Genomic DNA, 22,734 nt, shown 5'->3' on the forward strand with positions numbered 1-22,734 from the left:
ACTAATATACCCCCAGGTCCTTTCCATTCCATCTAGATCTATAACCAGATGATCAGCAAATGACTGACTACCATCATCTGCCACAGTAGTATCCTTAGTATTATTCTAGGCTTTCCTATAGAATCTGCCCTCATCGAGTTCCAGCATCAGCTCAGAGAGAGTCCAGGGAAGAAGGAGATCAGTATAGACTCCGTTTATGGATATTGCCTGACCTCAGGTAAGGTTTTACCTTGTTCGAATTCCTGGAGGGCGACTTGGATGGCTTCATGATTTGGCATGGACGGTCTCGTCGAATTGACTGCCTGTGGCGATGCGATGATCTATGATGAACTTGAAGAGCCGGGGGTGGTACCTGTGGCGATATTGGGCTTAGTTGGCACCCTAATCAGATGTGTAGAAGCGGAACGCCTGTTCAGGGGAATGTGCCACCTGAGGTTTGTAAACATTATTTTTCACATTTCGTCTGTTCTTTTTCAGCTGAATAATAAATGCAGTGCTGGACGGAGTGATAACAGTCTAACTTGAGAAATGAGAATTTGGTCAAAGTCGTGCTCAATTCTGAGCTTCAAGACAACGACGACACCACCACAACCACCACCACTACTTATACATGTTTATCATACTAATAGACCCTTCGGCTCGCCAGATCATCAGTGGCTGACTGGCTTTTGCTGGTATTATATTATTAATACTTACCAAGCCATTAGAGAAAGCCAGCCACCTGGCCAGCAGTAATGCGGTCAGGATGGAAGACTGGTTAGATCTGTACTGGCATCTCGTCCTTGATCATGAGCTGGTATCATATCCGCTGGTGGGTTCTAGAATCTATGGCCCTAGAAGCTTTTGGTCTCATGAGCTTATGCAAGATTATGGTCCGGAAATTGGTTTTAACCAGGGAAGTAGTATTCCATATTTATAGATCTCCTTGTCTTACTATTATTTGGCTGGCAGGTGCTGGGGGCCGTACACTGATGTAGATTTATTACCATAGGTAATTCACTTCTTATTAATGACCTTGTATATTCGCATATATTATTCTCTTCGACGGATGGTTCAAGGAACAGATATAGACCACTCTGTCGGGCCCAGAATAGGATCTAATATGATAAACGCCCCATTTTTGAATATAGATGTCAGGATAAGCCTGTTATTGACGCAAGCCCAATTTATCAGACGATAGTCTGGAGGAATCCACAATATGTTATGGTTTTCAATTTCAGTCAGGCTCTGTCTTCGGAGATCCAGTATGCAGCCGTAGACCGTTCTTGAACATCTGAAATAATGCAGAAAGCAGTCTCCGTTGTTGCATCTCGCACGCATATGTGAGTTCCGTCATAGATCAACTCGAGTTGGTAAGGGTTCGTTTCGAGTTCAAAACAGACCACAAGCTGCGGGTCTGGTATCCTCCATACATTGATTGTGTTTCCGGAGGCGATAATTGTGATAGACTTCCTTTGGCCATCGTTTAACACGGATCTGTTAGTTCGGTGTTCTCAAGGGTAGTCAGTCCATAATCCTGTTCTTCGGCCTCATGTGACTTGTCCATGATGCTTTACCTTTGGTTTATGTAGTATAAAGCAAAAGCAATTTCGTACTGGCTAGCCCGGCTAGCTCAATCGGTAGAGCGTGAGACTCTTAATCTCAAGGCTGCGGGTTCGAGCCCCGCGTTGGGCTTTCTTTTTCTTTTTCTTTTTTTGTTATTCTTTCTTTCTTTCCGTTTAACTGACACAGAAGAATTGAATATTGATTTTTCTAACAGTGGTTGTTGATTAATCTTCTTTTCTTACACTGTCAAGCTGAGGAAATAAGGGCCAGTAGATAGATGTATGTATGTATGTGCCTTGATTATGCAGGGTGGACGGACTCAAGCCGGGGACAACATACACTTATTTGGATTAAATGTCATACAGAAGTGATGTAAACACAGGAAATCAATCTAGCCAGCATACCATAACGTTAAAACTGTTTATAGTTAGAGCTAATATGCTTACGAGTAAAACACGAAACAATAAGCCTATTACATACATACCTATTATTAGTCGAATTTCAACATAACGTTATCCTTCCATATATATAAACTAGCATATTAATCAACAAACCATCCACAGACAGAAACATCAAATCAATCAATCGAGCAATTACTACCTATCTAAACCACAAAAATCACAATGTCAACAACAAACTACTCCATCCCCTCCATCCTCGCCGCATACGGCCTCGGCCTAGCTCCTCACGGCTACTACCTCGTGAAAATGATGTCTAACGCGAAAGGCCAATCGAGCAATATCCTGTACGTCTCCCCCATCCCTATACCATCATATCTATATCTATATAAATAGATAGGTTAAGTGAGTAAATACAGACCACGAGAAAACCTCTCCACCCTCAAAGGCAAAATCCACGCTCAAGTATGGGACAAACTAGCCCGTGCTCGAGGTGCGCATTTAAATGCGATGGAGGGATTGCCTATGTTTGCTGCTGCTATGGTAATTCCCATTCCTATCTACCTCCCTACCTAATTATTGTTATCTTCGCATGGCGAGTAATTGACTGACATCTGGCTAGATTGCGGGAAACGTAGCAAAGCTACCATCTAGTGAACTCAACACGCTGGCGGTGGAATATATCGGGGCTCGGATTTTATATACAGCGCTGTATATGGGAGCTCGATCCGAGGCAGCGAGTTATCTACGCACGGGGGTGTGGGCGTGGAGCTTATCGATTCCTATTTGGGGACTTATTCGTGCTGGGAGGGTGTTGAATGATGATTGATTCCACTACCTATCTATCCATCTTCCTGGGTCTCCTCCCGTTGTTTCCCCGAGTATATGTGTTTTAGAATAACTCGAAATCCACTTCCTGTATACATATTTTTTTATTAAAAAACTAAGAATCAGAGCCAAAGTCCAATACCAAACCTCTCTTCCCCCTCCTCGACCTCGCCCGATTACTCCGTTCCACAACATCGACATCAAACGCCCACCACCACCGTTCAAACATGACCTGACCGATTTCCCAACCCTGCATCTCGAACGGATCCGTTCCTTGCATGATCATGCCTTCGCCTCCACCGTCTTCCATATCATAGACCAATCTGACGAGACTCATTGGATCCTGTGCACTTTTCGGCCGCAGATGCACGGGGAGATGGAAGACCTGGATGAATTTATCTCTTGTGGCGGGCCAGGGGAGGAGGTCTAGCAGAGGATGGTGCGGGATGAGGCGTTGGGTGGGGGTTGGGTGGAGATGGGGTGGTAGGTTATTCTTATTCTCATTCTTGTTTTCGTTGTTATTCTCGTTCTCATTCTCGCTGGGCTCTACCGAGAGTTGAGAAGATGTAGCAGAAGTCAGCGAGGGTGGGGACATAGACGGAGAATCAGTGTGTCCGGGTTGATAGAATGGGCTGATTGCGGTGAGGTCCCAGATTAAATCGACCATGTTGAGACGTTGGGCGACTTTAGTGGCTGCGTTGAGGAGGGTCAGGGAGGGGACGTCCAGGAGATAATCGTCCGGGAAGGAGAAGGTGGATGACTCGCTGGTTTGCAGCGCAGAGGACAGATCTGGTACTGGTACGTCTATATTCTCAGGTTCAAGGTTGGGAATTGAAATGTCGAGGTCGAGGCCGAGGTCAAGATCCGGCCAAGCGAATGAAGACAACAAGAAAGGGTCGTCTGTAGAGGGATTCACGAGTGGATCTATCTGAGGCGCGGAGGATAGAATGGGACCGGGCTTCAGGTGAGAATGAGACCCATTACTGTCACCGGTTGGTGAAATGTCTGATTCTTGAGAAGGTTGCGATCCCGATCTGGACGAGCTGCATCCCAAACTGCGCGGGGGTTCCAGACTCGCGGGACTCTTAGCCTGAGACTCCAGCGCCTGCAGACGTTCCTTTCTCCGTTGTCCTGAGGATTTAGACTTAGCCTTAGCGGCAGACTAGGATCAGAGAACGTACGATAGCGTCGTTGCGCCAGGATATTCAACACACGCTTTCTCTCCGCCGCGTCTTCTGCGATATCAGGGACGACTAGTTGCTTTGCCTTGCGCTTTCCAGCCATGGTGTTTTGAGTTTTTTAATCAATTTTAATGAAGTGGGATCTGATACAGGGTGCTACAGGTAGACTGCACAAGCTGGGATGTTGGGATGAGGTTGATAATAGGTGGAGACAACATAACGTTATGTTGTGGCGCGAGGGGCTCGTATTCTGGATCTTGGTTGAAAGCCGCTACCCGCTAGTCAGGGCTATATCTCATTAGATCGGAGTTAGCTTCTACACTGATTGGTGCTCGTATTTTTTGAGATCGGAGATACTGTGACGTCAAAGATATCTATGGAGGATCGAGGGAAATGGTGTGGTTGACAAGATCGTCTCCCGTTGCTATTTATAATACTCAATATCGCACATCAATTTAGTCTACAAAGTTCATTCTATTATACCCGAAATCAAATAATCCATTCACAAGCACCTAAGATAGTATGCTGCAAACAAAAGAGTGAAATATTTACTTGAAAAAAATGATAGTGATAGGCAGACCAACTCAAGAATCCATGGTAGATTCATTTACAGAGCGGCCACGAAGACAGCAATAGCAACCGCAGCTCCGAAGATCGAGCCGGACAGGCTGCTAGCACCACTGGAGAGGGGGATCGAGGACGAAGGAGCGCTGGCCGAACCGGAAGCCGAGCCACTTCCACTGCCACTTCCACTGCCACTGCCACTGCCACTGCCGCTGCCGCTGCCGCTGCCGCTGCCACTGCCATTACCACTACCGTTACCGTTGCCATTGCCATTGCCACCGTTCGAACCGGAACCACCATTGGTGGGCGAAGAGGTGAAGCTGGCAGTCTTGGTGGCACGGTGGGAAGGTTGGGGGAAGGAATTGTTGTAGCCGTGGGTGTAGTTGAAACCGCCCTTACCGAAGGGAGGCAGAGGACGAGAGTGGCCATTAGAGCCACCGGCACCGGTGGGAGTGGAGGGAGAGCCAGTAGCCGAGCCGCCGGAGCCGGCAGCCTTGGTCGAAGAGGAGCCGGAGGAGGCGCTGCTGGAGTTCTTCGAGGAGCCGGGGCAAGTCAGGTCGTACAGAGGCTTGGTGGTCAGCTGGCTGCCGACGAGCCCGAAGCTAGGGTTGGGGGTGGTTGGGGCAGCGTCCTGCAGGATGTACCACCAGGTGTTGACGTTGTCGAAGAGAGGGCATCCGACCTCATCCCAGAACCTCTTGGCGTTCTCAATGTTGGCGTCGGCGAGGTTCTGCTTGGAGCCGCTGACGGGCCATCCGGTCTCGGTGATCCAGACCTCCTTGCCACCTGCAGCGGCCTTGGTCTTCCCCACGGAGTCGTCGAACAGCTTTTTGGCGTCGTCGATGGAGTTCTGCATGGTGCTCTGGAAGTAGGGGTAGCCGTCGAAACCCAGCCAGTCGACTTCGTCGATAACGGCGGCATTGGAGCCGTTGGTCCAGGCAGTCCAGGTGTCGACGTGACCGATGGACACATGGCTCAGGCCGGTGTTCTGGACAGTGGCGCGAACCTTTTTGATGTAGGAGGCCAGCTCGTCAGGGCCGATTCCAATGCCCGCGTCGACCTTGGCGCCCTCCGAGGAGTAGCGGTAGAGATCCTCACTGCCGACGGAGATACCGACGACCAGCTTGGTGAAGGCGTCGCCATACTGAGCGATGGCGTTCTTCAGGGCCGCAATCTCGTTGTCCATGCCTCCACCGGAGGCCCAGAGACCCAGCAGAAGGGAAGTTTCCTGGGCGATGGCGGCCGGAATGGCGGAGATGGGCTCATTGGCGGTACCACCTTGCTGTAGGAGGTCAGTCAACGTTCAAGGTAGATTGATGTCTCGGGATACCCACGATCATGGTGTAGAGACGGGCACTGTTGAAGCCGGAGGTGCCCTCGAGGTTCTTGGCGGTCTTGAACTCCGCCTCGAAGTCCGCCTGGACCTTGTGGCTACCATCGGACTTTGCAGCACCGTAGTTGAAGCCCTTGTGGGCGGCCTCGGCGGAAGCGAGCGACAGCGCGAGTGCTAAAAGATTTGTGAAATGCATCGTGAACGAATGAACGAGCGAATGGGAATACAACAAGAAAGGAAGAGAGAAAAGAAGATGAAAGAAAGAAGTGAGGAGGAAAAAAGAGTGTGATGGCAAAGGAACAAGGAAGATGAACCAAGGATTGGAGATAAAAAAGACAGGACGGAAACGGAGCGACAAACGAGGGTTGGTTCTAGACCGTGCCTGTAGGATGCTTTCGTCCCAATAAAAACGGCTAAAAAAAGAACGGGAGAGGCTTCTGGTTTCTTTCCCTGTCGCCGACTCGCTGAGATATCCAATCTCTGCATCGGGTTCCACTCACTGTGGCAAGGGGAGAGCCTACTTTCGGTGGCTCGGAACATGAATTTCAGGGGTTCCCCTCGGAGGACGGACCCAGGTGGTGCCCCGTACCTGGTCAGATCTGACACCTGTGTTCCTGCGCCTGATCCATACCTGATCCTGTTGCTGTGGCCCCGATGAGGTGTACAAGGAGAACCAACGGATGAAGAAAGCCTCAAGTGGCTACTCCGTAGCTGTGCCGAAAAAGGATTGTTCTGTGGCGGACTGACAAGTGGGGCGGACTGAAAGCAGTAAATGACAGTACCGGGAGTACGTACTAGTACGGACAGACAGTACGGAGAACTGCTCTCTGGCAGAATCGCTCCTGGCAAAAACCGTTCTCTCCGATGGGGGTGTGCGAAAATCTGAGGGGTGACTAATTAGGGGCCATCCTTCGCCCTGGCCCTAGTTTCACTGTCTACAGTACTGTACTTCCTTCCTTGGCCCTATCCTCCCGTTTCACCCACCGTACATGGTTTCTGTAGCCATATATAATGTATTTAGTATCTATTTATATGCCCAACTACTGCTAGAAGATTAATACTGAAGACATTATAATTTAACTATATCTACTTCGTAATATAGCACTTCTTACCCCTTATTGCTACAGGAGTGTATCTCTGTAGTAGAGATTACGGTCGCAGGAGTCACCAGTATGGACTGTCTACAAGCTAAGGTGCAGAAGATGTATACTATATGCATTAAATTATTCATATCTCTTCTTTACGTCTATCCTCTATGAATAGTGCTATTTCCTCTGTATCTCCGACGTAAATGCGCTGTATAGCTGCAATATGTCGGAGACAATGATCAATTCTTTAAGAGTGATTACCTGCCTCTCCAGTTTGTCTTAAGTAGCAAAATCTCCGGAGTATAGACAGACTTAAAGGGTTGGAATAACTGGAAACGTCTCGGTATTCTCTTTTGAAATCCGAGACTATAAACCAAAGTACGGAATGCTCCATATGGGAATAACTGGACAATCCCATCTCAACTATTCCAATTAACAAACCAACAACGGAGTGATGACATGTACCAACCGCCCCTTAGTTGAGGCGGACTCAGCCGTGCACCTCGGCTGTCTGCCTCCTGTCTGTGTCAGTCAATCCCATTTTTGTATTATAACTATGATGATACATTATTATCGATCGTGTGGGTATCTTACGACGATGTTCTCCGTACCTGCTAGACAAGTTACACCATTTCTCCCATAAAAATGGAAGATCTGTTCTTTTGGTGGATAATTTCTTCTTGCATCCAGCTACTTCCTGATCGTTGGGGCGGAGGGAGTCCGTTGAATCCAGGCTTCTAGTAGACCAGCTGAACATACTATCCCTGTTAAGTATAATTTATAGGGCCTAGAGCTTCGCATAGTTCAGGGTTATTTGTTATATTGGAAAATTTTGCCGAGACCTGACAAACGGTGAGCTACTCCTGATCTATTCTGAGCTGCATGATGCATCCCGCTAATAGATCGTGAAGTTTAATTTTGAGAATTATCTAATGAAATAGTTGATTAGGTTTACAATAAATTGTCTGCCAACTATCTTTCTTGAGTATAATTGTATGCGACTAATGAGCTCAAAATCCTTGTAATGGATTGCATACCGGCTGGGACTATTCCTAACGTGTACTCCAAAAAATGGGGTTATTCTGGTGGAGATATTTTAGGACAAGCTGGACTACAAATCTAATCTTTGTTTCTTACTGGATAGACCAATCGTATTCGTACTGTATGCCTCTTGCATAAAGAAGTATATGGGTCTATTTTCCGGTCACTTGAGATCACACTCCAAGTAAACCGGTTATTTTTTGTCTCGATTGTATCACCTGATACTATACACGTTCACACACAGCATAGTCTTTAGAGTGAACTCCTGCCTTGATATCTGGGCATTGTGTCTCCCTCAACAATAGTAGTCTTATTGGTCGAAGTCTTCGCCATGATGCTTGGGAGACATCCTTTACGCAATGATGGTATTGGCATTTCTTGCCGGTTTTGATCTGCCAAGACCTAACCAATTGGTATAATGGATGGATATCCTTGCTACTCTCATGTCCAGTCTTCCATCCCACTTAGCTACTCAATCCAACATCTCAATCCCAATATCTGCAATACTACGCAATAGCAAGCGAAAGTGCATCATTAGTAACCTCAAAGGAACCCGAATGCACCGGGGTCTAACAGTCCTCCACGCCCGACACATACTTTCCAACGAATCACTCACCAGCCAACACGTCAAAGATCTCTGCATACTATGCTGGCTATCGGAGGTTCTCCAGGCGGTATACACCATATGGGATGATATCATCGACGACTACATGACCCATTGCGGCCAGTTCTGCTGGCTCCATCGACAGGGGATAGGAATGAACTCCATCAACGAAGCGTGCATTATTAGACCACTGATTTTCTCGCTTCTGCGGGTCTACTTCGGGGAGGACCCGCGGTATGCACGTGTGGCGGATCTCTTCCTGGATATGGGGCTCAGGACGGAACTCGGCCAGCTCACCCATACATACTCTGCGTCGGTGGATGTGAGGAGCGATCTGTAGTTCAGGGAGATATATGAGTTTATGGGCATGCATAAATCAGGCTACTATAGTGGGTATCTTCCCATCGGTCTGGCGTTGGAGTATCTGGAACTGCTCGAGAGCTTCGTGAAATGCTGCCTCCCTTTGGAGAGTACTTCCAGATCCAGAACACTATGCTCGATGTCTCGGGGATACGGAATACACTGGAAGGTGGGTACAGAAATAGTGGAGAATAAATGTACCAGGTTGATGATTCAGGCCTTAAGCTGGCTAGACCGAGTCAGAAAGAGGTGCTGATCGAGTTATATGGGTAGAACCATGAAAAGATATCTAAGGTGATTGATATCTATAAAGCCTTGGACTTGGAGGGTCTCTAAAGGGATTACGAGGAGAAGGAAACTAAGAGGATCTAAGAACCCATCGACAGCATTGATGAGAGTGAAGGTCTATTACAAGAAGTGTTCAGAAGCCTCTTTAGCGAGCTCAAGACGGATAGGGAGTATAAGGGTATAGTGAAGGCTCCTGAAGCATCGTGTGAATTTATTAACTGGGTATGCTGAGGTGAGATTTCAATTGCTGGGTTGGATGGAAGGTAAATCCGTATACAATGTATACATTGAAACTACCTTTTTAAGGGCTCAGATCTATATTGTCTGTTCGTTACTGTCTCGCCTTAACACCCAGTAAATTCTCCGCATTTTTAAAAGCAAACAGCTCGAGATCCTGCCCGACAATCAATCCACTCTTTTCAATCTTCTCCAAGAACTCCGCTCCCCTCTCATTCGGAGAAAACGGATAGTCAACACTATACAGCACATGATCAATCGGCATCGTCTGCAAAAGACAAGCCAGCGGCGGTAACGAGAACATGCCACTAGTAGTCACCCATATATTACTCCTCCAGACCTCTCTCAAGTCTCTCATTTTCGCACCCCATCGCTCCGCAACAGCGAATATCCGATCAAGCTGAAACGGGAGCATCTCACCCATATGACCGATCACGATTTTCAGACGCGGGAACCGATCGAAGAGCCCGCTAGCAAATAGTCTCAGAATATGATGGCCGGTCTCCGAATGCCATCCCCAGCCATACGCACTGAGAGCCAACGCGACCGAGTTGTCATAGTTCCCCTTGTAATGCTCCAACATAGAGTCCGATGCAAACGTCGGGTGGATGTAAATGGGGACGTTCAACTCGTGCGCCTTCTCGAATACAGGCCAGAACTGCTCGTCGTCGTAGAACTGTCCGTTGAGATGATTCTCCACCAACGCCCCGACGAAACCCAGCTGCGTTACGCACCGCTGCAGCTCCTGTGCCGCCGCGGACGGCTCCCTCATCGGCAGTATTGCGAACCCCGCTAGTCGCGTCGGATGTCGCGATATAGCTGTCGCTAGATCATCGTTCGCTGCGGTGCAGATAGTGGGGGATGCGTCGCCCGGACCGTGGGAAATAACCTGTACAGATACATGGCCTTTGTCGAGGTCGCGGATGCGCTCATCTCCTAGACACTCTAGTTTGGAGAGAATGTGTGCAGGGAAGGCTGCGTATTGCGCTTGGGCCTCGGTGTTGGATTCGCGCACTTTGGGCGACACGTAGTGCTCTTCGAGGGTGATCAGAGGGAGCATGGTGAATGTGGACTGGCGGTTTTGGGAGTGGATGGTGTATTTTTAAATAGGTTGGTTGTTAACTCCGAGACCGAACGTATCCACTCTCTGGTATTTATAGCGATCTATCGACAGTTGGATGAGTTAGTGGAATTAACGCCGCAAACTCCTACATCCGAATACTAACCATCAGTGATTTATCGATGTATGATATTTTATTTATTCAATAAATGCTAGTATGTTGAATGCGATCATCCTGTGCTGAATTTGACTGAGCTAAAGGGAATGGTGATTGACCTGTCGTAGATAGATTAGTATACAACAAATAGTGGAGAGCGAAACAGTAATATAAATATTCAAGATATGAATGAAGCTGGATAGGAGGATATCAGAAATTATCTATTTATATAGATATTACCTAAATTCGAGGACCCTCCCAGGGATTGAATAATCCTGTATTCATCATATGTAAATAAGCTAATACTAGGTACACCACCAAATTCGCCTTGCGAGTTGATTGAATTGTGAATGCAAGGTAGACCATACATGTGTACATATAGGCACATGGCAGGATTTATATCAATGAAGGCCACACATCCAAGCCAATGAGAAATGCCATAGACGAGCCAACAAAATTCCCAGTTACTGTCATCGGGGTGGGAGAGGGTACTCTATACTAAGGTAACTGTAGTTGAACATCCTATTAGGCAAATACGAGAGGTACTTATCAATACCTGGTATTGACAATTAACTAGAATGGTCTACTTATACAGTTAAATACTCTAGCCCCAGTTCATTTGTACATCGAGATAGAATATCCTGAAAAACATCCGACCTGCAGGGAACGATACGATGACTCACACCTGTCCCCACCTCAGTCCTCTATAATTTATAACGCATCCATTAACACATATTGTACAATAACATATACCTCAGACACCATCAACATGTCCTCCCAGCCTGTTGGCCCTCCCGTACATCTCCCGCAGCCCCAATTCCCATCCCCATCCGTGCTTCACGGACGGACCGTCCGCCTGGAGCGACTGCGCCCCGACCACGCCCATGGACTGTACCCATTCCTCGGCGACGGCAACGACCAGCTCCAACGCGCAGCATGGGCCTATTATGCGGACGGACCGTTTCACAATTTCGCCGATTTCCAGACGTTCATCACCTCGCATTCAGAGAGCACAGACCCGTACTTTTTCGCCATCGTGAATACCGAAGATGAAGAAGAAAAGGTAACGGGGTATATCTCGCTCCTGAGCATCGTGCCGAGCCATTACCGATTGGAGATTGGACATGTGCTTTTCGCCCCTACTATGCAGCGTACCACGGGCGCGACGGAGGCTATATATCTGCTTTTGAAGTATGCGTTTGAGGCAGGGTATCGACGTGTTGAGTGGAAGTGTAATTCGTTGAATGAGGGGTCGGCGAGGGCGGCGAAGAGGTTCGGGTTTACGTATGAAGGCCTTTTTAGACAGCATATGGTTGTGAAGGGGCGGAATCGCGATTCAATGTATTTTTCGATGTTGAGGGAGGAGTGGGATAGGGTGAGACGTGGGATGGAGGCGTGGCTGGATAAGGGAAATTTCGATGCTGGGAGGCAGAAGAAAAGATTAGAGGAGTGTATGGATCTTTGATTTATAGAATTATACTACCTATATGTTGAAGTAGAAAGAGTAGCGGCGGGGTTTCATATAGCCAGATATAGAAGCCACGATACATACTTACTATCCCTACACCTTAGAATATCACCTGGCTGTTTTGTGACTCTCCACGATCACAGTCCTTATACTTACTATTTGGTGACCGCAGTCTGGCGACGATAATTATTAGTATCACTGATCTGCCTAGCAGCGAATAGCTTCATACATCAGGGTTTAGAGCCAACGTACGTAATGTCCCTACCTAATGGAACAATTTACTTGTTCAGAGACGTCCGGCGCCAAATCCATCTGCCGGCGCAGGAGGGCCCTAATTCTGATACGAATATCTATTCCATTCTCGAGAATGTTCCAGCCGATATTATTTTGATAATACTTCCACTACTGCCTCTTCCATCGCAGGCTTGTCTTGCACTTAGCTGCAAATCTCTATATGGGCTCTGCCGCTTCATCCTGAAAGACGAAAGGCTCGCCTGGCCAAGGGCGCTGGCGAGCAGATCATTCGAGGTCCCATTGAATCAGCCAGATCTTCCACGGAATCAGCTCCTGCTCCAGCTTGAAAATGACCGCTGGCTATACTGTTCGGGGTGTTTAAAGATGCATCCACACTCCTGTTTTCCGCTGCCCAGACTATCTGTGCCACCCTTATCGCGGAAGTGCAAATATTCCTCGGCAGCGGCGGTTGTAGACCTGTGTCCTTGCCTCTCATTAACATTCCTCGACCGATTGCGACTGGAACGGTGGTTACGTACAGGGATTAATGATACCCTCCCCCAGAGCACCCGCTGCGCGTTCCAGCCGTTCGTCACCCGAGAATGTCGATATATTCTACATCAGTGCTCCACAGTGGATAACGCGGATGCATTTATCAGCCAGGTGATGATGGTGACTCTAGAGGACGATTGCATGGTAGTACAGACAAGGTATCATCTACATATGAGACAAACCCTACTGAACTATTTGGAGCCCTCTCTCTTACACATACCGCTGTACGATATGGAGCCGTTATTTCTCTGTCCGCACCTTGAACTTATGGATTTATACCCTTTTTTTAACCGGCCACGAAACGAATGCGGGTCGTGTTTCACAAGTGCCCGCATAATTGGCTATATGGATGGTGGGCTATATCTTGTTGTCCAGAGTGTGCGAGATTTGGGGGGAACCAAATATCCTGAATATCTAAACTGGTACCACACTTCTCGCCAAGAGCACAATAAGTACAACCGGCACTGGTACAGTACGGCTGACGACTATATTTGATGTCAGCCCATTATTCCTGGCAGGGGTCTTGCTATTCTGCTCAACTACGAGTCAGTGTCTATGTAGACCATCCGGGCATTGGGATCAGAGCTCAAAGACTAACCAGACTGCAAAGTAGTTGTCATGTATGAATAGAACACCCCAAGACAAAATCGATGCGGCCTTTGTTTTCTCAACTTTCCGTGTAGAATTATCTGGTGCCTTTGTTGGCTGACTCGGAGAAATGGTCTTCCCTCATTACCAGAGTATCAGAGGCACGAACCTTAGTTCGAAGAGCCTGATGAATACCGCCTATAGTATAGCGTTAATGTGTTATAGTTAACTGTTCCTAGATTCTTTAAAAAGGCATAGTGATCGATGTTCGTGCATAAGATCTCCAACCAATTACACTTGCCTGATTGGAGGTACTGATGTTAGCAGAGAAGCATATGGAATGTAGGCACATAGTGAAGCTATTTTGAAGCGGGTCGAAGAGAATGCTTGAAGAACTGTTTGAATAAATTATGTCGGATCCCCAAACCCAGTAGATCGCGTAAAACGCTTCATCTACAGGGAGAGTAGCACCATCACCACCTCATATCTAATTGATCAGATGGAACCTTTAGTGAGCTTTAATTAGTGATATACGCTGCCTTTAGCGATCTGTGTCGCCTGTCTATGGTATTGTCTAGAGGATTAGTAGTATGGATACTATAGCACAATATGCCTCATCTTTCTTGGGTACGGATGAATCCACTAGAGTGGCCCACTTTTGACAAACGCTGAGCTATGGTGAAGTTGTGGCTAATTGGGCCAGGGAATAAATTGCAAACTAGGTTAATATTGGCAATATTTGAAGAATATTTCGGGGAATACTGAGAATGCTCATTCAGAGAGACCATTCACTACTTTTCTTTTCCATATCCTTCTTCCTCTCACAACTTCAACAGCTCTTGCTCATAAAGCCACTGTTGAACCTTCCTTGATCATTTGACTACACCACATCACCCTGCTTTCATCACCTATCTCTATTATTCCCACTTGAAATATATATATATATATGTGTGTGTATGTATCAATGTGTGTATGTGCTCTAAAAGGCTGTCGAATGAACTAATAGTTCCGGAGTCTAGCTATGTTCCAAGTCAAGCAAGCCAACGCAGGTAGATTGGTTCCTCCTACTACTCTACGAGAGAGGGTCCTATATTCAGTTAGCATGCGAAATGGAAGAGAGTCGTTCGGGATGCATCCTCAACAGCGGGTACTCCTGCGATAAAGCCAGCTACGACCAGCTCATAAAATCAGGTACTGTAAGTAGTGTGGCAAAATGCAGGTGGCCAAAATGCAGATGGCCAAAATGCAGGTAGACAAAAAAGGCTCACTAATAAAGTGCAAATACTGAAAGTATGAAGGAATAAGAAGTGAGATCGAGGCAATGAATCCATAGATGTGGCTGTTACTGTTCGTATAAATTTCACTTTGCGAGGAGATTACCGATGACTTCGACCCATTCGCTAGGATGCTCGACTCCAGGTAGTTCTGTTCAGAATTAATTGGAGAAAGCAGAACGACAACAGGTGTGTTAACGGATTTATCCAAGTCTATCCGTATTGTGGTCCAAGCAAAACCACCAAACTCAATTAGGCACATCATTCTCCCGGGAACTAATCAATAAGACGGCCATCCAACTGGCCTCAGTGGAGAAAGACAGGAAGCCTTGTACTTATTGTGCATGGAGAGAAGACCTGCATTGCTCTCGCCGCCATTGAGGGGTATCGCTCCCATATGGAGGCCTCCAGCATTGCATATGGAACAGAAAGGGACGACCATTTTATACCCTGTTCAGTGTCTTCGCTGAAAGCTAGGTCTTTGAGTGTTGCTATTAAGGTATCATGGCTATCATGTTCTGCCCATACCAGATAAAAGAGTTCCGCGTATTTCAGAGTCAAAGAAGCCGCGAACGCAAGAGTTATCCCTCTGGACAGATAGATAAAGCAGACGTGACTTGGCCACGGAAGCTCGAGCAGCGCCCACGTTCAATCTGGATTTATCAGGGTCCTTGATAGCGATTCTGAGCCTGGAAAGCGAGTAAAGCGAGAAACAAGAATGGTGAGATTGCTCCTTAGTCTCTCTTTTTGGTCAAGTCGGAATCTTTGGGCCTTCCTAGTCTTATACTACCAGCCCAGGACAGAGATTAAGCTCCTGAATACTACGGCCATGTTCAAAATCAAATTTCGGACCCCTATTGCACAGGCTATGAGATAAGTCAATGCAATGAATTTAATCGCTATCAGAAACAAGAGGTGGAATTCAGACAGTGGTACTGGAAGATCTAGTGGAAAGTTGAACAACACTATGGACAGCATTCGATGACATCCTGATCACATAATTACACCATCCACCAACCAAGGATGGCGTGAGGCCCTAAGAATCTAGGTACTTGTTTTGCTTGTCATAAGAGATTGCGGCATTATTCACAATTGCTAGTATATGGACATTCTGCTATAACCGACGAAATTCGAAGATTGCCCCTTCCCCTTTATACTGGCGATGTGATCCATCCAGTTTTTCGAAGTTCGATGCACATCGGAAGCACGTTTTAGACCCCAATAATTGGGTATCATTCTCTCATAAAATCCACGAACCATGAGCTCAGTGTTCTCCGAGCACTAGATTTTGCATACCGCAAGAAGTAAAACTCCCTGTCCACAAGGAAGCACGGTTTATTATTGTTGACTTTGTCCCAATACTTCTTTCTAATACAAAAAATTAAATAAAATAATCAATAGAATAATGAAGATGATGAGGAATAAAAGGGGCAGTGGTTTTTCGCGTGCCTATGCAGGCACTTTCCGACATGGAAAGCGGTGAAATTACTACAGATTTGTTCCATGAAGCCAGGGAGATGGAGAACCCTCAATAGGTATGTCTCTTCCCTATATGGCAAAGTAGTACTGATCTGATTGAAGTATTTCTCTCAATCAAATTTTGGTGGAATGGCATCGTTATCTAGGATCTTCATCGGGATGTCATTCCAGCAAGCGATGCAACATTGGCTGATGCTCTACAGCCCAAACCTTAATGTACTACTTTACTGCTAATCAGGGATACACCAGTACCACTCAGCCACATATTGGGCTAGACCAACGGAGATACAACATTGTTTATCTTCCTCCAGTGATAGTGGTCGGGAGATAGTTCTTATCAGTCTAAAATATGCGAAGTATATCGACAAGTGAACATAGGTAGTCTATGAGTGCTTGGATTCTATTCCTGTAGCGATCGAAACCGCTCGGCCGTTGTAAGCCACCGCGGCCCAGAAGTGTTCAATGTGGTAATAATGGGCTTTACTAATTCAGTCCCTTACGAGCACAGAAAGATAACCGTCTAACGGAGTGTTCTGGGTTTGCGAGATCCTATATCGATGACATTTTTCTGGCGTCGAAGTGACTTAACGAACACTTGAAATACCTGGAGCCCATCTTTCAGCGCCTGTTGGAGTTGAACATTAAGATAGAGCTAGCAGAAGCCTTCCATGAATTTCTCTCTGTGGCTCTTCTTGGTTAACGTGTGGAAGCACCGCGACTTTCGACCCTAGAAGAGAAATACCTCTCTAGAATTCCTGAAGAACATGAAGACCTAGAGACCTATATAGGTGTGACTGGCTATTTCAGAAATTACATCTCCAAATACTAGTATGGAATGACTTGAACCTTTGCGCGTTTGAAAAAGATGCTTCTGTGTGGAGTTGCCACTAAAGGAATTGACTGAAAAACCTATCTACGCCAAGGTCGCGCAGGCCCCGAATGAGGTGGAAGGGCCCGCGTTTAAAGCATTTTACAACATTTATGCTGAATTTTCTGAGTCCCAGTTCCTTGGTTGCTTCGATCTCTCGAGGCAGTTCTATGTGCATCTGGATGCTTCACGGATACGTCACGGTATAATGGCTTACCATATCGAGTATGGCTTTATCCCCTCTCTTTGTCAAACACGGATACCAGTTTAACGCCGAAAAAGAGCCTGAACAAAAGTACCATGAGTGATTAAATGAGTTTATCGTTTGATATTTTGAGAGACACATGCAATGGATGTCAAAACATCCAGGTAAATAAAGCACCCTACCTCAAACTTAAAACGCATGACCATTACTACTTCTTCCAAATCCGCCCCCATCAGATTTTGCGACTTGGCTTAGCCCAAGGCAACAAAACTCTTTGAAAAGAACGCACTCGGTGCTACCTCAAAATATCACTGGGGTGTTCCTGCCAGCAAGTTAAACCAACGTCTGTGTCATATTCATAAGCAAAATCCGGATTCAACTTTGGCCCTGTTTCATTCCGTTTTCTCTCTATTCTGAATCCGCAAGGATTGTGCTACGTGATATCAAGCTATTTTACTTCAGTATCCCCTCATCCCATCATAATCGACTTGAAAAAACAGAACTTCTTGAATAAAGCGGGGGCAAATTACAGGCAGATTGTTACAGTTTGAGCGATCTTTGAGACTGTCGGCAAGGGAAGTTGTGGCCGATCCTCAGGGTAGAGAATAAATAGCCCATGCTATTATTCTTACCCTTTTGTAATGCGAGACTGCACCTGCAGAGTATTCTCCTGCCAGTTCTCTGAATGGGTAGATTGGGGTTAGATATGCCCCTCTAATACGAATGCTCTCGTTTAATTTTATCCCTAGAGAGCTGTGAATCACATTATCTTGAGAAATACACTTATTGTTAACTATTACAAGAAGGATATTAAAACGCCGAGACTTGGTGGGTTACAATTTTGCTATATCCCTGGTTCCGGTCCTCCCAGACGCCTGCTCCTCCGGAAGCTCTTCCTCCTCTAAACAATCTAAGGATCCCGGGCAGTACCCATCGCAAAGAACCTCCAATTTATGCAGGAGATCTGGCCGTTGAAACACGTAGCGCTCGATAATACCAGAATCCATTGAATAGTCAAAATATGTACCTACTCTTTGGCCGCTATCCGACATAAAAAATGGAGTAAGGGGCGAGTATATTGCATTATTAGTAGGCTCTAAGTCCTTTGCCAACCAGTCTGAAGACTCTCCTGTCCAGGAATATATCTTTTCGGTAACATCAAAGCCTTGCTCAATCGCACGCGTTTCCAGGTCCTGCCGATAGAATGGGTTGGGGCTTTGTTTGGCGGCCAACCAGATGTGGTAGTGTGGTACGACCTGCAGGCTGCGGTACAGGCCTTCGTAATCACAGAAAACACATGCAATGGCGATCTGACGTTTCATTTTAGGGCATTGCTCAGCTAGAGTTTCGAGAGTGTATTCTGTGGGCTTTAGAGGCCACCAGATCATATATGGTAGATAAGATTCGTCATTTAAGCCTATATATCGTTGATCATCACGCGACGAGCATTAACGGCCTGACTTATCATCCAGATTGCTTCCTGGCTATTCCCACGAAGCCTGATGCGATCTCGGTTGACCTTGAGCTGTTCGGCCCACCAGCGCGCGAACATGGTGTTATGGTATATCCCGCGGACCACACAGTGTAATTCCTCGTCTTGCATATAGCCTGGGCGCATTAGTCGTGCATATCGGTCGAAATTGCCTTCGTAGGCCGCCATCTGGATCAGCAGGTCCTTTTTCATGGTCGGGAGATCAAGAGGTAGTGGAGTAAAAAGTAACTTGGCTTCCTTATATGTATATTGATACCGCCAATGTGGTAGTTCCACCTTCTCCTCTCCAACGCTACCATCCTCCTCAATATCTGGATAGATAGGCAACGCAAGACATACATGATATCGCGCCTCCAACATCCAGCGGACAACCGTGTCGCCATTTAAATACGCTGGGGTCTTTGTATGTGGGTGCAAAGAGCGGTGCAGATCATTCATTACTGCGTATCGAATTGGAGACGCCATAATTATATTATAGATCTCTTGGGCCCCGTCCGCGCCACTTTCTCGAGCCTCTTCGGCAATAGACACGTCCGAAAGAAGGTCCAGCTCCTGGTAGAGACTAACGTATCCAGCAGCGGCACATGCTCTTCCCACCTGGTAGCGCAAGCTTGGATAGCGACGAGCTACTTCGCGGTAGGTCTCTTCTTGTGCAAAGTCCGGATACCAGATGCAGTATGGCACATGGCTGGGATCCTCGAGCTGGTGAGGCTCGGGGACTTGGTTGCTCATAATTAGGCGGGCGTTGCGTGCGCGCGCGAGCTCAGGGTAGAGAGTGCATAAATCCTCGACAGCATCGCTGGTGGCAAACTTATAATGGCAGCGGATGCCACGGATAGCAGCCCATCGTCCCTCGTTGCAGTCTAAGCTGTCGGGCAGCGAAGTTCCCCTGATGGCTGCCATCCACTGGATATGATTTCGCGACCGAATGTTACTTTGGCTGGATGATCCGCTCGAATCAGAGTCGGAGTCATGGGAAGAGTCGTTGTGAGGATCATAATAATACCAGGATGGCATGTTGTCTGTTGAGAGGGGTATAGGGAAGAGCGAAAAAAAATTCTGACCGTAGGGAACTGAGAGAAGGGGCAAACCCAGGGTAGTTGAAGTAGTATAGTAGTGATGTACTAAAGTCAGTCCTTATCCAGTGGGAAAGATTGCCGCGGAACTTGTGAGTTATTAAGCTACGGTTGTATTGAGAATGGCTGTTGTGGGTCACCGAAGCCTACATTAAATAGCAGTATCCTAGCACCCCAACCCAGCTCGTATGACCGGTGGTAGCAATGGCAACGTTGTTGTCGGGCAGCATCTCAAGTGTGTGGGCGTTCCATAGGCACCTTCAGTACAGAGGCCGAACGTAATCTCCTTATCAACTTCATCCAGCTTATGACTGACGATAACAGCTGCGTTGCCGATAATGGCAGCAATCTTACTGCCGTCCGCCAACCGCTTCACTTCCGTAGCCGACGTATCACTTACACATGGAAGCATGGTAGCAGCAGGTTTCGGGTCCAAGGTCCAGCTAGGATTGCCATTGCGGTCATGGATAACAATTTTCGGCCATATAACCAATGTGTGATTAGTAGACTCGCCGTAGACACCAGTAATAATCTCGTCGAACAGTCCCGTGTCTGTTTCTTTTAGAAGTACCTGAGCAGAGCTTGTGGACGGGGCAGCTAAGGCAACCGTCGTCAAGGCCCAGTCCCAATAGCAGTCCCGCCGCTTGCTGCCGACTAAACCAGCTCATGCTTGTTTACTACGCGACAAAGACTGCTCGTGAGAGTGACCAGAATTGTCTCCTCAGGCCAAAGTTGATGTCTACTCGAATATAAAAAGCTATCGCAGAAAGCTCTGGGTGATCAGGCTTGAACCCGTTGTGGTCAGTAGTGCTCATATAGCAAAACCAACCTACACAGCGGAAAGTTGATAGATAGTGGAGAATGAAGGGCTAAGTATAATCATGTTGTTAGTTATAATCGCTGGAAGAGCTGCTACTCCCTGAGTATGTGGTTGACGTACTTCGCGAAGGGACAATGGTGGGGTAATGAGACAAGAGATACACGGTGGAAGATACAGAGATTATGGAAGATTATGCACTGGTAGGTGCCTATAATGTAGGGCGTCTCAAATTTACCTAGAATAGCTACTCCAAGAAATGATTTTATTACTATTGATACAGACCGTAGCACAAGTGACGTGTTCATTTTACTGATTATGCAGATTGTAAACCAAGTGACGGGTCTACTGTACAATGCTCGCCTTAGTTAATATTTGTTGGCCGTGACCTAGTTAGCAGGTACGGTTTGTAGGTCTGGCCTATAAACAAACCCTACATGAATTGCTGGATGAGAAGCAGTGGCACCTGCCTGGTGTTGAACTTCGACCATAATAAGAACGAGCAGCCAGTGATTGACAGCAAAACAGCAACTTACTAGGACTGTGGTGGATAAGGTGCTTAGGTCCTTACAGCAAATTAGATATCGGCCCTACGGCATCTGATGCTAATGGATGCAGTCCTGACCCTGCCGGTGGCGATGACAAAAGGATAAATTAAAATAGATCGCCGTATACATACGGTACAGCCATTTCGTCCAGACGGTCCGTGTCCGGTACAGAGTCTGTTGCATTCGCCCTTTGGCGGCTACATGTCTGGCACAAGTCAAGCTGCACTCTGTTTTAATCCATCACGCTGGGATGGTTCCCCGAAGACTCAGATGGTTGGTTGTCCCGTTCCGAGGCTGAAACTCCATTGAATCCATGACATCAGGGGCTGAGCCCGTAGGACCTATAGGATAGGCTGCTATACACCGAAAGGAATCGTTGAAGGAAAGAAAGAGAAAAGACACAGGAGAGTCACGCGTTGTGGGTCATTGAGGGCCAATAGGCCCAAGACAGTGAGACGGGCTCCATCCATTTACTTTAGGGTGACATCGGTATTTAGTCTCATTAAACTCAAGATCATCTTAAACTTAAGACCGTTTTGAGATGTTTCAGACTGCGAACAAGGCTTTTCAAGATGCAGGTATGTTGATGGAGTGGTACATGCTGACAATAACTTTCAACTTCTTTCCCTGCATGTAGTCTATTATTCGAACGGAAGGTTGGCTATTCTCGGGTATCTGAGGCCTCATCTAGAAAAACGGCCTTCGCAGTAAGTTTTGTGGAGCTGAATAAGTTGTTTGGACTTAGGAGTATCTTCGCCTCTATATCTCCTTACATATGGTTGACCAAGAGTGTACTGTGTAAAGCTGCCTGTAAGGCCCAATGAGCTTCCGACCAAAAACTTATCGCCTCCTAGTGTATCTGTATAGCTTACCACTTAACTTGACTTCTCAATCATGGGAAGAGCTCATCAGGCTGAGAATGAAACGTCCAGTATCGAAGTCTCTGCGAGTGATTGAATAAACGTCTCACCATTCTGTCCCACTCGGGGTTAACCTCCAGGGGATTGGTTACAAAATTTTATTGAGTAGACGCTTAACAATTCCTTAGAAGGGCAGCAGGTGTCTTCGATATTCGTATGGGCGGTAGACACGGCATCAGTCGCTAGAGAACTGGGCCAGTCCAAATTGGTATAACGCTGACCAATACTCCCATCGTCCTTAAATGGGCTATCTTGTAACGGTGATTACGGTAAACAAAGCCAAGATACCCCAGCTTTGCTCGCGTCGGGACAATAAAGTATTACAATTGCTGGATATCAAGACCAGATATTGATTGGTATTTTACTCTAGTGGGACATCTTCCCTGCATGGAATCTGTCGTTCCGCACCAGGAACCACCCCCTGGCGGGCTATCGTATCAACGGAGCTTTCGCCCGCAACCAAAGGAGTGGTCCTTGTCGGAGATCCCGACCTCCACGGCCTCGACGACTGGGAGGACAGCCGCGGGAG

At 46.9% G+C, this 22,734-nt stretch overlaps 9 protein-coding genes and 1 non-coding gene across 10 annotated transcripts; 4 read left to right on the forward strand and 6 right to left on the reverse strand.

Moving 5' to 3' along the window:
- The first annotated feature begins 1,601 nt into the window (after positions 1-1,601).
- Positions 1,602-1,674, forward strand: ATNIH1004_007887. The gene has a single exon. It is a non-coding gene; the product is annotated as a tRNA-Lys (tRNA).
- A 494-nt stretch (positions 1,675-2,168) lies between these two features.
- On the forward strand, positions 2,169-2,772 carry ATNIH1004_007888 (MAPEG family protein; the record flags this gene model as incomplete). Its single annotated transcript, XM_033572501.1, has 3 exons — positions 2,169-2,290; positions 2,363-2,486; positions 2,566-2,772. The coding sequence occupies 3 exons, from the start codon at positions 2,169-2,171 to the stop codon at positions 2,770-2,772; spliced, it is 453 nt and encodes a 150-aa protein (XP_033425816.1).
- Positions 2,773-2,886: 114 nt separating this feature from the next.
- On the reverse strand, positions 2,887-4,055 carry ATNIH1004_007889 (uncharacterized protein; the record flags this gene model as incomplete). The annotated part of the gene is made up of 2 exons (XM_033572502.1): positions 2,887-3,902; positions 3,953-4,055. 2 exons carry the CDS (start codon positions 4,053-4,055, stop codon positions 2,887-2,889), a joined length of 1,119 nt encoding a protein of 372 aa, XP_033425817.1.
- A 504-nt stretch (positions 4,056-4,559) lies between these two features.
- On the reverse strand, positions 4,560-6,045 carry bgt2 (GPI-anchored beta-1,3-endoglucanase EglC; the record flags this gene model as incomplete). Its single annotated transcript, XM_033572503.1, has 2 exons — positions 4,560-5,798; positions 5,851-6,045. 2 exons carry the CDS (start codon positions 6,043-6,045, stop codon positions 4,560-4,562), a joined length of 1,434 nt encoding a protein of 477 aa, XP_033425818.1.
- Positions 6,046-8,535: 2,490 nt separating this feature from the next.
- On the forward strand, positions 8,536-8,922 carry ERG20_1 (Farnesyl pyrophosphate synthetase; the record flags this gene model as incomplete). Its single annotated transcript, XM_033572504.1, has 1 exon — positions 8,536-8,922. One exon carries the CDS (start codon positions 8,536-8,538, stop codon positions 8,920-8,922), a length of 387 nt encoding a protein of 128 aa, XP_033425819.1.
- A 639-nt stretch (positions 8,923-9,561) lies between these two features.
- Positions 9,562-10,527, reverse strand: ATNIH1004_007892 (amidohydrolase family protein; the record flags this gene model as incomplete). Its single annotated transcript, XM_033572505.1, has 1 exon — positions 9,562-10,527. One exon carries the CDS (start codon positions 10,525-10,527, stop codon positions 9,562-9,564), a length of 966 nt encoding a protein of 321 aa, XP_033425820.1.
- Positions 10,528-11,453: 926 nt separating this feature from the next.
- On the forward strand, positions 11,454-12,149 carry ATNIH1004_007893 (GNAT family N-acetyltransferase; the record flags this gene model as incomplete). The annotated part of the gene is made up of 1 exon (XM_033572506.1): positions 11,454-12,149. The coding sequence occupies one exon, from the start codon at positions 11,454-11,456 to the stop codon at positions 12,147-12,149; it is 696 nt and encodes a 231-aa protein (XP_033425821.1).
- Positions 12,150-18,185: 6,036 nt separating this feature from the next.
- On the reverse strand, positions 18,186-18,674 carry ATNIH1004_007894 (uncharacterized protein; the record flags this gene model as incomplete). The annotated part of the gene is made up of 1 exon (XM_033572507.1): positions 18,186-18,674. One exon carries the CDS (start codon positions 18,672-18,674, stop codon positions 18,186-18,188), a length of 489 nt encoding a protein of 162 aa, XP_033425822.1.
- Positions 18,675-18,769: 95 nt separating this feature from the next.
- On the reverse strand, positions 18,770-19,861 carry ATNIH1004_007895 (uncharacterized protein; the record flags this gene model as incomplete). Its single annotated transcript, XM_033572508.1, has 1 exon — positions 18,770-19,861. The coding sequence occupies one exon, from the start codon at positions 19,859-19,861 to the stop codon at positions 18,770-18,772; it is 1,092 nt and encodes a 363-aa protein (XP_033425823.1).
- A 225-nt stretch (positions 19,862-20,086) lies between these two features.
- On the reverse strand, positions 20,087-20,588 carry ATNIH1004_007896 (uncharacterized protein; the record flags this gene model as incomplete). The annotated part of the gene is made up of 2 exons (XM_033572509.1): positions 20,087-20,472; positions 20,528-20,588. 2 exons carry the CDS (start codon positions 20,586-20,588, stop codon positions 20,087-20,089), a joined length of 447 nt encoding a protein of 148 aa, XP_033425824.1.
- Positions 20,589-22,734: the final 2,146 nt, after the last annotated feature.

Source organism: Aspergillus tanneri (assembly GCF_003426965.1).
Source record: "Aspergillus tanneri strain NIH1004 chromosome Unknown AapTan_7_pilon_pilon_pilon, whole genome shotgun sequence".
Lineage (NCBI taxonomy): Eukaryota > Fungi > Ascomycota > Eurotiomycetes > Eurotiales > Aspergillaceae > Aspergillus > Aspergillus tanneri.